The sequence below is a fragment of the Nerophis lumbriciformis genome, linkage group LG18 (genome assembly GCF_033978685.3).
Source record: "Nerophis lumbriciformis linkage group LG18, RoL_Nlum_v2.1, whole genome shotgun sequence".
Lineage (NCBI taxonomy): Eukaryota > Metazoa > Chordata > Actinopteri > Syngnathiformes > Syngnathidae > Nerophis > Nerophis lumbriciformis.
In genome coordinates this window covers 24613690-24626249 of record NC_084565.2, presented here as the reverse complement: position 1 = coordinate 24626249, position 12560 = coordinate 24613690, and the positions used below count along the sequence as shown (strand labels likewise).

The 12560-nt window shown below is 39.0% G+C and overlaps 1 protein-coding gene across 1 annotated transcript in view; it reads left to right on the top strand.

The window, feature by feature from the left end:
- Positions 1-12560, top strand: part of polrmt (polymerase (RNA) mitochondrial (DNA directed)) — a 100284-nt gene that overhangs the window by 35670 nt on the left and 52054 nt on the right. The window contains exons 12-14 of the mRNA XM_061977883.1: positions 1304-1426; positions 7529-7708; positions 9304-9390. Of these exons, the coding sequence (XP_061833867.1) occupies positions 1304-1426; positions 7529-7708; positions 9304-9390 (390 nt within the window). The remainder of the gene's footprint in view (positions 1-1303; positions 1427-7528; positions 7709-9303; positions 9391-12560) is intronic.

The window sequence follows — 12560 nt, the reverse complement described above, 5'->3', positions numbered from 1 at the left end:
TAATACAACAGCAACTGTTCGCGTGTCACCTAAGTACAGGGCAGATTGATCTATAAATTGTTAGTGTTGATACCACAGGTAGTATCAGTGAATGATTGATAACAGCGTGATTAGGTCGATCATTTTTATTTTTTCCAAAATGTTTTTAGTTTTTTTTTATTAATGTTTACAAATTCAGGGAATAATCCCCTGGATACATGGTAACTTTGAGGGCAAAAATATCTGGATTTAAATGCTTTTGTGTAGTGATTGTGTACTATTAACGTTGTTTTGATCAAACAGTTTTATAAAATACAAAGAACTAGTTTAAATATTGTGTTGACATTGTTAAACTGTCAATAGCACTCACCATCAATACATTGAAAAATGTACAGTTAATACATGTGATCATATCATCTCACTCATTAATGATTGGTATCGGCAGCATAAAACCCTGATCGGAAACATCCCTATTGAAACTATTCTTATTATTCCTACTTTAATTTTTTTATTTCATAGTATTTTTATTTATATAATTGCATTTGTAGTAGAGTAGGCTAAATATTAGAACGGTTTATATTTCTATGAAATATATTTAATTGGATCACGTTAGTACACTAATAGTTGTTTAGAAAACTGTTCAAACCCCTTACAGTAAATCAAAAAAAAATCTACAAGGTTTTAACCACCCTTTGTAGGGACTGCAAATGATTGCCTTGGCTCTGAAACATTATTCTCATGTTATATATAATATGGCACAATATATATATATATATATATATATATATATATATATATATATATATATATATATATATATAATATAATATGGAACATGAGTAGCCTGAAGGAAATGTGATGTATTTTGCAGTCAGGACAGCAACATGACCACAAGCGTTGCAGCAATATTTACGCTACTGTATGTACACGCGGCCTCATTGAGAACGCTCACTCAGTGCTTCATGTTCTACGGAGGATTACTATGAATTAATTAAAGTGATTAGAATAATAAATGAAAAGCTGGTCCTCTGTTAATTGTCTTGAGGGGTCGTTCTATCACGCTGATTTATACACCATCCAGTCTAGATTTTAGCCTAATGACATGAATGTCATACATTTAAGTCAGATGCTGTATACTTTAGTATTGTAAGGTTTTTTTTGCTTTTTGTTGCAAACTGAGTAAACAACTTTGACCATTTCTAGGTTTTGCTGCTCCTCTTATTTATCTTTGTGACACGTCATACATTCTTTTAATTGCCTTGCACCCCATGTCTCAACCACATTGCTGCTTTTATCTCCTTGCACCCTTCCTCTTTCTCTGTAGGACGGCTCCTGCAACGGTCTCCAGCACTACGCCGCCCTCGGTCGAGACATTATCGGTGCCACGTCGGTGAACCTTGTGCCTTGCGACTTACCCCAGGACGTGTACAGTGGAGTAGCACAGCAGGTCAGCCTATACTGTACATACACTAAAACAATACTATTTCCATTTCAACCACCATTTTGTTACAATACAGTTAGTGTCTCTTTCGTCAATAATATGCTAAATATATGCTGATCATCAGAACACCCACAATACTGGGAGGAGAATATGCAAATATAATTAATTGGCACACGCAATGTGATTCATCAACACTCATCACGGCACTATTTAACGTTTTATTTAGCACCTGTGAGAAGGATGCGCACACTGCATACCTGCCAACAACTCCGGTTTTCCCGTAATTAGTACGGTTTTCATCAACCTATTCCGGGTTACGGTTGCAGTGATAAAAAATACGGTTTTTCATTAATTAAAAAAATAATAATTTTTTTAAGTTTTATTCACGAAATCGCGTAACAACAATGACAATCGACACTGCTTCCCGTAACTTCCTATCGAGCCATTCCGAATGCCATGCGCGAGGCTATTTATAGCACCGCTGCCAAGCACAAGGCACCAGTTGCCATTGTTTCCAAACAAGCGAACGATCATGGAATCAGCCGGAGAAAAATCGCAAACGAGTCTTAAACCGAAAAGAAAACTGCAGTCATTCCGTGAAGAATATTCAAAAGCCTATCCGGGAATAATTATCCGTTCCAAAAAGGGTGAAAACTACGCAAATTGCACCTTGTGCAGACAAGATTTTTCGATCGGACACGGAGGAATTAGCGATGTAAAAGACCACGTTTGGACAAAAAAACACAAGTCTAATGCCGTTGCTAGCGATACAAGTGGAAAACTTTCAACGTTTTTCGTCGCCCAAACAGATTCTTTGGATGTGATGAATGCCGAAGTTTTATTTACGGAGGCAATAATTGAGCATGGACTTCCAATCGCACTGGCTGATCACATGGGACAGTTATTTCGGAAAATGTTTCCCGACTCGAAAATCGCCAAAAAATATGGATGTGGTCGAACCAAAACATCAAACATTATTCAGTGTCTTGGAACAGAATCCTCAAAAAGTATCGCCGATGTCATGAAGACGGAACCATTTAGCATGTCGACTGACGGCAGCACCGATTATGACAATGTAAAACTGTACCCCATTTGTGTTCGATATTTCGATGACGACATTGGAAAAGTGTTGTCAGTACTTCTGTCTTTGAGGGAATGCAATACGGCTTCCACAGGCGAAAACATGCTAATAATAATTTTGCGTCGGGGGGCTTCGCCCCCCTGAACCCCCACCAGGACTTTGTCCTGGACCTACCGGGGCCTATGGCCCCTGGACCCTGGCTACTAGGTTTTTCTGATTTCAAAAGTTGGCAGGTATGACACTGACAGTTCCACACACAGCTGCAGGATCAGTTCTCGCGCTGTATAGAAGATGGACAGACGAAAGTCCTCTGTCCTACATGTGTGTGGCAACATTTTTTGATGGTCAGATATAAAAAATATTAGACATATTGTCTATTCAGGAGCATCATTTTATAATGTTATGACTGCCAGAGAACTTGAAGGGCTGATTTAAACAAATTCAGTTGATGCTTTTTGGTGTCCTTTAGTATTATCTTAAGCATTCGTTTTTTTTCATATAGAATAAATATTATTAAAAAACATTTTTAAAATAATTCTTGGATGCAAATACCGTATTTTTCGGAGTATAAGTCGCTCCGGAGTATAAGTCGCACCGGCTGAAAATGCATAATAAAGAAGGAAAAAAAACATATATAAGTCGCACTGGAGTATAAGTCGCATTTTTTGGGGAAATTTATTTGATAAAACCCAACACCAAGAATAGGCAATTTAAAATAAATAAAGAATAGTGAACAACAGGCTGAATAAGTGTACGTTATATGACGCATAAATAACCAACTGAGAACATGCCTGGTATGTTAACGTAACATATTATGGTAAGAGTCATTCAAATAACTATAACATATAGAACATGCTATACGTTTACCAAACAATCTGTCACTCCTAATCGCTAAATCCGATGAAATCTTATACGTCTAGTCTCTTATGTGAATGAGCTAAATAATATTTTTTGATATTTTACGGTAATGTGTTAATAATTTCACACATAAGTCGCTCCTGAGTATAAGTCGCGGCCAAACAATGAAAAAAAACGCGACTTATAGTCCGAAAAATACGGTAACCTTCTTTAAGTAAATATTTTTTTATAAAAAAAAGAAAAGTGGTTTCATTGTAGATGCCACTACAGGGCTGCTTCTAAATGCCCATAAAAAGTAGTAGCCTCCATGTCTTCTGCATGTTTGAAAACATAGCAAAACGCCACAGGTAGGAACATAACATGAATGTGCAGTAAATGAGTGTTCCGGTGATGATGCCTTGTATAGTACATGCAAAATTCTCATTTAAATAAAGCGGTCTGCACAACTTGTCAATTGTACAGTCTTTAGTAAATCGCACGCAACACGTTCCCTAATAGTACATGCTATTTTACGGATTGCACACGCTGTTTAGTGTTTAGATCTTAGACCCTATGTTTTCTCAAGGGACAATAATATAAAAAATAAACTGGGATATACTTTACAGTCAGTCCACTTGGTAACACCTGGGAACCATTGGCATAGCACATCCTGCATCTGAGAGGTCTCTTAAACATGGGGGTGTGTACTGCAGGAGGGTTGTGAAATGTTAGGTTGATTACACTTTTTAATATATTTACACACTGTAGTGACCAGATTAATGGGCCTTTAACAAAAAAAGGTTTGCTTTTAGTTACAGCGCGCGGAGGAAAGCGACAGTTGTGTGTGACAGGCTGCCGCTGCTCACTACATCAAGTCAGACAGCACCAGCAGTTTTACAACCACAGGAAGACTTTATGTCTCCACAAAGTAGCTGTGTGTCATGGAAGTGAAAATTAAAAAGCTCTGAGGAGATAAACAACTTTTTACAATATTACTTAAGTAAAAGTCTTAAAGTTTTTGACATTTATTGTACTTAATTTTCAAAAGCAAAAGTATTTAAACAATGTGTGTATTATCACTTGGGCTGCACTATTCCACATTTTTTCAAACCTGATCCAATTTCAATACCCAAATTTGGATATCAACCAATACCATAGTTATAAGCAGGGCATCTTCTTCTTCATGCTTAGGGTTGCTATGTCAACAAATAGGCATACCATCACCAACTTAACTCTTATTTTGGAGTAACGAGTTATGATTATGGTTCAGGGAAATGTATCAGAGTAAAAGTATCCATTTTATCTAGGAAAAGATAAAGTTGTGAGAAATATAAATAATAGAATAAAGAACAGATATGTAAAAGTTATACTTAAATACAGTAGCGCAGTATACTGTATGTACTTTGTTACTTTACAACACTGGTATTAATATTCATAAATGCTTGAGTGGTCATTGATTCCGTGCTGTTACAAGATCTGGGAGGAGAAGAGGAGGTTATTCTTTCTGACTAGCCTGGGTCAATATTGTACGAAGGTTGGCACGGGCGCCTGAAAGACATCTACAGGGATTAAAGAGCGTAGACACAACTGCACATCAACCAGAGGAATAAAAGTGTAACTGTAAGCCCTCTTATTTCATTATTATTTTTGCATGTCTTATTAATATTAATATTGTTATTTGCCGGTAGTCCAATGCATTCGGGCAGGACGTAGCACGCAGCGTTTTTATTGTGACGCTTGTGTGGGTGACTTTGAAGCACTGTAATATTTATGTAATGTGTGACGTGACCGTGAGAGAGACAAAGTTGGATACAAATAATTATCTCAGAAAAGTAGCTCACATAAGAAGTTGTTTTCTCATTTTATTATTTAATTACATTTTAATGTCCTTCATGTGTTCTGTGTACAGGTCGAGTGACTTGGGAGTTCAGTGTTTCCCACAGGACAGGCATCTATTTGTGGTGGGGTGTTGGGGGGTGGCGGCGGCAGCGGCGATGACCAAGAAGAACGCGGAGTTGGAATATAATTACAACACTTTATGTACATATTTATATACAGATTTGAACAATTAGTTATTCACTGAAATATATTTATTAATTGTGGTTCTTACAAAAAATATATCTTATAAAATATAAAAGCTAAAATGTCTCTTAAAGCTCTGCCCCTTTAATTAGTGCATACATCATCTGTGTGAAGGAGTGAACATCCAACATTAGAATTTATTACTAACGAGCAGAACCGCTCTATGTACAGTGCCGTCTAACCTTAAGCGGCAGCAGCTCAACACATGCAGGGTTCAACGTTAAGGTTTTTTTCTACTTGCCCGATTTCTCAAATCTACTTGCCCCAATATTTTTACTTGTCCTGCCTAGGTTTTTTTCTGGCTGTGTAGTGCTCATGGCTTATATCTTACTAAAATTATTATTATTATCTATAATTACATTTAAATGGCATTGCATACATGTAAAATTAAATGCTATTTCACATTATTTGACCAGTAGCAGTTACACCCATCTGAACAGGTCAGCCACCTGTTTAAAGCCCGATCACAGTTGAAATCTTGAAATGAAGAGCCTTTAATGGCCAAAACATTAACCTGGACAACATTTTAACAGCTGGTTGGCTCAGATTGTATTATTTTCATTGCATTCACATGCTGCAGTGGACAGTGGACAATTTAGTTTCAGTATTAATGCAGTATCTGAAGCACCGTCTCCACGTGTGTTTAACAGGTGACTGTTACTGCGTGCGTCTGCCCCGGCCCCCGAGTCAAACAGCGGCGGTGTTAATGAAGCAGCGGTAGGCTGCTCACCGTCAGTGAAACGCTCGGTGAAATCGCGGATAAATGTTAAATATATGACGAGCCGCGAGCGATGCAGCTATAACCTACCTCACCTGGTAGAGCACCCGCTGCGGCGACCCAGTTCGATTCGCTTTGCTCCGCGTCAATCCCCCCTCTCCCGTCTCTCTCCAGCTGTCCTTTCAAAATAAATGCATTCAAATCCCGAAAATAAAAATTAAGAAAATCCGAGTCAGTACTGCACAGGTTCGGACCACTTTTGAACTTGTTTGCCAAGACGTCTTACCCTCGTATTTTGATCCGGTCGGTCCGTTGTTCTTTTACTTCGTCGTCGTCGTCTTCTTCTTCTTCTTCTGGCCCACCAGGTGAATTAAGTGCTATTGGCGGAGTTACAATGCATAGTAGGCTACCGCCACCTACTGCACCGGAATTGTAACTACAAGCAACATTCACAGACAGAGTCTCATTGCTTTTATGAGCGGTCGAGCGAGTCAAAAGCCGAAAAATCTATTTGTGGCGGACGTAATTCTTTTGTGGCGGGCCGCCACAAATAAATGAATGTGTGGGAAACAGTGGAGTTACTTTATGTATATTTTAGGTAGCTATACGATCTGACTAACACTGTAAAACTTTACTTACAGTACATCACTTTCTAGAAATGGAGCCCGTTCATATCCCAAGGACAGGAGAGTATTGCATTATTTTCTGGACCATTTTCCCTATTTTCAAATGTAAATGTTGACAGGTAGAGTGTGAGCACAATCGTTATCTTACACTACACATGTTAGAATTCATTTTCCCCCTCGCTGAACCACAGCTCCATGGTGCCAGCGGCACTCGCACAGTCACGTACCATGGCGCTATCACCATTATGCTGTACTTTCGAAGCAATCCTGTTAGTACTCACCTGTGTTGTTGGCTATTTTGTCAATAATGACTGTGTTTAGTCATTTTGAATAAATGATAAATGGGTTATACTTGTATAGCGCTTTTCTACCTTCAAGGTACTCAAAGCGCTTTGACAGTATTTCCACATTTACCCATTCACACACACATTCACACACTGATTGTGGGAGCTGCCATGCAAGGCGCTAACCAGCACCCATCAGGAGCAAGGGTGAAGTGTCTTGCTCACGGACACAACTAGGATGGTAGAAGGTGGGGATTGAACCCCAGTAACCAGCAACCCTCCGATTGCTGGCACGGCCACTCTACCAACTTCGCCACGCCGATTTTAAGTAAATCTGTACTGCATTACAAGCTGTACAATGACTACTTTAAAGCATATTCAAGTATACTTTTTTTATAGTATTGTCCCTTGCGAAGATGATAAATGTGAATTATGTATTGTATGTGAGGCACATCAGGCAGTGATCCTTTTGTGTTGAAGGTGGAGGAGTTCCGAGCCCGGGATGCTGAGTCTGGCCTAAAGATCGCCCAGATCCTGGAGGGTTTCATCAGTAGGAAGGTGGTCAAACAGACAGTGATGACCGTGGTGTACGGGGTCACGCGTTACGGGGGAAGGCTTCAGATCGAGAAGCGGCTGAAGGAGATTGATGAGTTCCCTAAGGTACAGCATCGAGCGAAGGAGGAAGGTGGGGTTTTCCCCTCATGCTGCACTCAAGTTTATTTATAGCACAGGATCTCCTCCGCTGTAAATGGGGCACTTCATATGACATGTATAGTCTCTGGAAGATATGAAGCCCTTTCTACCTTCTCCTTTGCCCTGCTGCCTTCTGCATACGTGTATACATATTTATCTCTCAGATGACAGTATCTGACTGTAATTTCATCACATTAGGTCATGCACCCAAAGGCAGTCCAGTCGCTTTCACCTTGACACCAGTGATGCATAAGACAGCAGCTTACTGTATTCCCAGTCATAATGCGATGAAATATAATATTTGTATGGTTGTATCAGGAGGGTACAGACAACCGATATGTGATACTATGCTCTGGCAGTATTTTTAGATGCAAATGGGTGTCTGGACACAAAGGGCTGATATTCTGAGTGCTGATAGGAACTAGATGACCACATGATCAGTGCATCTATTATTACAGTATGTGAATGTTGTTGCTGGTGACTTTTGCATCATGTCCCTAATTGCTTCATCTGGGATTATTTTTGGACTGATGACAGCTGGCTCGATGGGAGATAGAACAGTGTTTTTCAACCTTTTTTGAGCCAAGGCACATTTTTGCGTTGAAAAAATCCGGAGGCACACCACCAGCAGAAATCATTCAAAAACGAAACTCAGTTGACAGTAAAAAGTCGTCGCAATTGCTGGATCTGACTTTAAAGCATAACCAAGCATGCATCACTATAGCTCTTGTCTCAAAGTGGGTGTGCTGTCACCACCTGTAACATCACGCCCTGACTTATATTGAGTTTGTTGCTGTTTTCCTGTGTGTAGTGTTTTAATTATTGTCTTGCGCTCCTATTTTGGTGGCTTTCTCTCTTTTTTTGGTATTTTCCTGTAGCAGTTTCATGTCTTCCTTTGAGCGATATTTCCCACATCTACTTTGTTTTAGCAATCAAGACTATTTCAGTTGTTGCTATCCTTCTTTGTGGGGACATTGTTGATTGTCAAGTCATGTTTGAATGTACATTGTGGACGCCGTCTTTGCTCCACAGTAAGTCTTTGCTGTCGTCCAGCATTCTGTATTTGTTTACTTTGTAGCCAGTTCAGTTTTAGTTTCGTTCCGCATAGCCTTCCCTAAGCGTCAATGCTTTTTCTTAGGGGCACTCACCTTTTGTTTATTTTTGGTTTAAGCCTTAGACACATTTTTAACTGCACACTGCCTCCCGCTTTTTTCGACATCTACAACGCAATTCGCTACCTGCTGCCACCTACTGATATGGAAGAGTATTACATGGTTACTCTGCTGAGCTCTAGACAGCACAGACACTCAACGACAACACATAATTTGCAGACTATAATTACTGCTTTGCAAAAAATATTTTTAACCCAAATAGGTGAAATTAAATAATCTCCCACGGCACACCAGACTGTATCTCACGGCACACTAGTGTGCCGCGGCACAGTGGTTGAAAAACACTGGATTAGAGCACAGTTTCATATTAGCCTGAATTCTGCACTACCTATTTACCAGTTACTTTTAGTAAATTATATATCATAGTATAATCCAATGTGTCTATTTCAGATGTATGTGTGGGAGGCGTCTCACTACCTGGTACGTCAGGTGTTCAGTGGCCTTAAGGAGATGTTTACAGGAACCAGAGAGATTCAGGTGGGTGTTTTTCCACTAAAGTCTTCATTGAAGTCTTCACTGTCATTCAATAAACTCACACTCCTTAAACCAGACTAAAATATTAATTCTTAAGGTCCCGGTAATCCTGTTTTAACCTTATAAACAAACTACCACGAACTGGACTCCGTGCGTCTACTGTCAATCAAAGACTGTGTGGTTATTTGGATCACTGCCAGTTTTGTCAGTGACACCCTCATCCTGCTAGAAGAGGCGGGACTTAGGATATCAACATTCCACAACAAAGACTAAGAGGAAACTCGTCATGGCTGTGACTAAAGCACATTTGTTTATGTACTCACATTGAAGGGTTGCCACCACGGAGTGTTGGGATCCAAGTTCAGTGTCTTTTCTCTCCCTAGTCAGTTAACCTTAAGTACACAAATAAATAATGCTTGTAAATGATTGGAGATATTTTTTGTTACCTAGCAACTACAAATAATTGAGATGGAAAAAGTCTCTAACAGCATCTTGTGGACATCAACTGTTTCATAGCGTAGAACCCTGAGGATACATTGGATACATAGTTGTGAAACTGTAGTTTTATGTGCTAAACACAGGTCAGTTTTATTTGGATAATGTCAATATGTTTTTGTTTGTTATAACAAGACTTGAGGTAACAACATGGACCAAAATGGTGTTACAATTTAACATTTTGATTCATTTGTGACATTTTTTGTAGATTTGTTGCACTGTTATAGAAAAACCTACAAAACTGAATGCTTGGATACTGCTGGTTGACCTTCAATTTTTTCAAAATGTATTTGTTCGTATGTATCGTAAAACCTTTATTAACTGTACAGATTAGATTAAGTAACGTAGTCCCAACTGCCGAAAAAATATAACCAAAAAATTAACCAGTACATACTAAACTAAAGAAAGCAAAAATTAAGTAAAACTAAAAACCTTGTGTTTGCAGAGGGATACTGTCACTTATGCCACATTTTATTCAGTCCTTTTTTCTGTAGTTTTTGTCAAATTGTAGATAATTTTCTGATGAAACGTCTGGCAAGATATACAGATCAGTTTCAACATGCAATGGGTTTTTTTAATCAATAACTGCAATTGTTGGATTTTACATTTAATCTACCTGTTTTTCTACAACGTTTTATAAGAAATCACCATGTTAAATTTTCACAAATTAAAAAATAAAATCATAATCTATGTTTGTACAAGGTATTAAATATTACTGAGTTGATATTACCGGTAGTTTTAGTTTAGGCATGACAGTATTATGACATGTGCAGGAGGCACTTTGGCCAGCGTGTAAAGGGCCGCTGCTATTAGGAACTGTTGGACATAACGCCACTCCTCTTCAAACAACATAAAAGCCTAAAATATATTTTACATGCTCGACTCGTCAGAGAGTTTGTATGTATTGAACATTTTTTGTCATTTTCAACTATACATCAATGCAAGTGTGATTAAAAGAAATTGCAACACAATACAATACAATTTTAGATGTAACTCACTGCTAAGTGTGCAATTTTTAGAACAAGCTCAGGATCGACAAACATGGTCCTCTGGGTCTCGTTGAAATATGCTTTACACTGTAAGAACTATTTGTTTGCAAGAGTAATGAATGAATGAATGATCTTTATTTGTCATTGTGCATGTACAGGTACAGGTCCAACGAAATTTAGGTTGCTTCCCTGAGGTGCTTTGCATTTAAAAAAAAGAAGAAACCACACAATATACAGAAACAACACAATATGCAATATACTATATGGCCTAAGACCATTCTAAAAGGCAATGTACAAAAAAACGAGACAATAAAAAGTATAAAGTGACTAGTAAACTGACTAGAGAGGAGTAATGCTGGTTCCCAGTGTGCTGAGGGGGTGGGAGTCAGTATTGGTAATGTAATGCAAGGCATGCTGGGAAGTCCAGCATTAACTCCCAGTGACGTTACATTATTCTGGAGCATACTTTTGGCAGCAATGCAAATTGCACAGTTGAGCTTACCTTATTATTGACATCTAATTGTTTTGTTTAACCTATGTAGTATCATAAACAATTGGCGAATGCCTGATATTCATTGTGTGATCTAATCAATATTATGTAATTGCAATTGAGATTTGATCGTAGTTCACACGATATTCCATAGCCAACTTGTGATGAGTAACCTACAGCATAGAGAGTGATTTTTCCTACTTATTAATGACTACACCCTGGCACCATTAGGTGATGAAAAACTGCCTACGGCGTACATTCATCACATAGATTCCATTTATAGCATCGGGATATTCACCTGGCGGGGGCATTGTGTGCATTATCTTCACAAGCACAGCAGGGCCCGGCACGTTAATAGACCGAGCGCCCTCTGCTCTGGCACTCTTCCTTTGGGGAACATGCGGGGACAGCCCTGGTTTAAGATAAAGAATTCACTGCCGCGCCACAGTGGTGCCAACGGCCTGACACTTCCTGTATATATACGATCAATCCCGTCGCTGACCTCTTTCCTTCTTTGAACACTTCCATTTATTCTCAGCACACTCTACTCCTTGCACCGCCTCCTTTCAATCCACTCATTGATCAGTCAGTCTCTAACTATCTAGTTAGTCCATCCGTCACTCCCCGGCTATCTCCTTGTCACTGTTGCGGGCTCAGACAAAGATATAAGAAGGGAACAGGGAAGACGGGGCCTCATCCATCTTCCTTACAGCCGTATGTGGACGAACTTATGGCATTACTCGGGCTTTTATTCTTGAAGCTCAACTCGGAGTTTTATAAAAAGCACTTTGCAGTATTTGCAGCAATTCCTCATCTGTTTCTGAACAAAGCCAGCAACATTTTTTTGCACCAAAAAAGTCCTTAATAGATTTGTATAACACCTACTAATATGAAACATCTTTGTACTGGCGTACTGTATGCATTGACCTGATCGCTGACCGTCCAACAACCCACACCACCTTTCAGGTAACCATCCGCAGTTAAAGTAAAGGAGCATATGCGCTTAAAATAAATCGTGTGATTAACCTGCATTGATACATGATTGGTGTGATAATTATTTGTGATTAATCGCATGCGTTAAACTTGACAGCAATAGTCACTTCAAATATCTGGAGACTAGTGCAGAGGTATTGGACATTCACTCGTTAAAATTACAACATTATTATTGTACAATTATGCAAGGTAAAAAAAAGAAATCC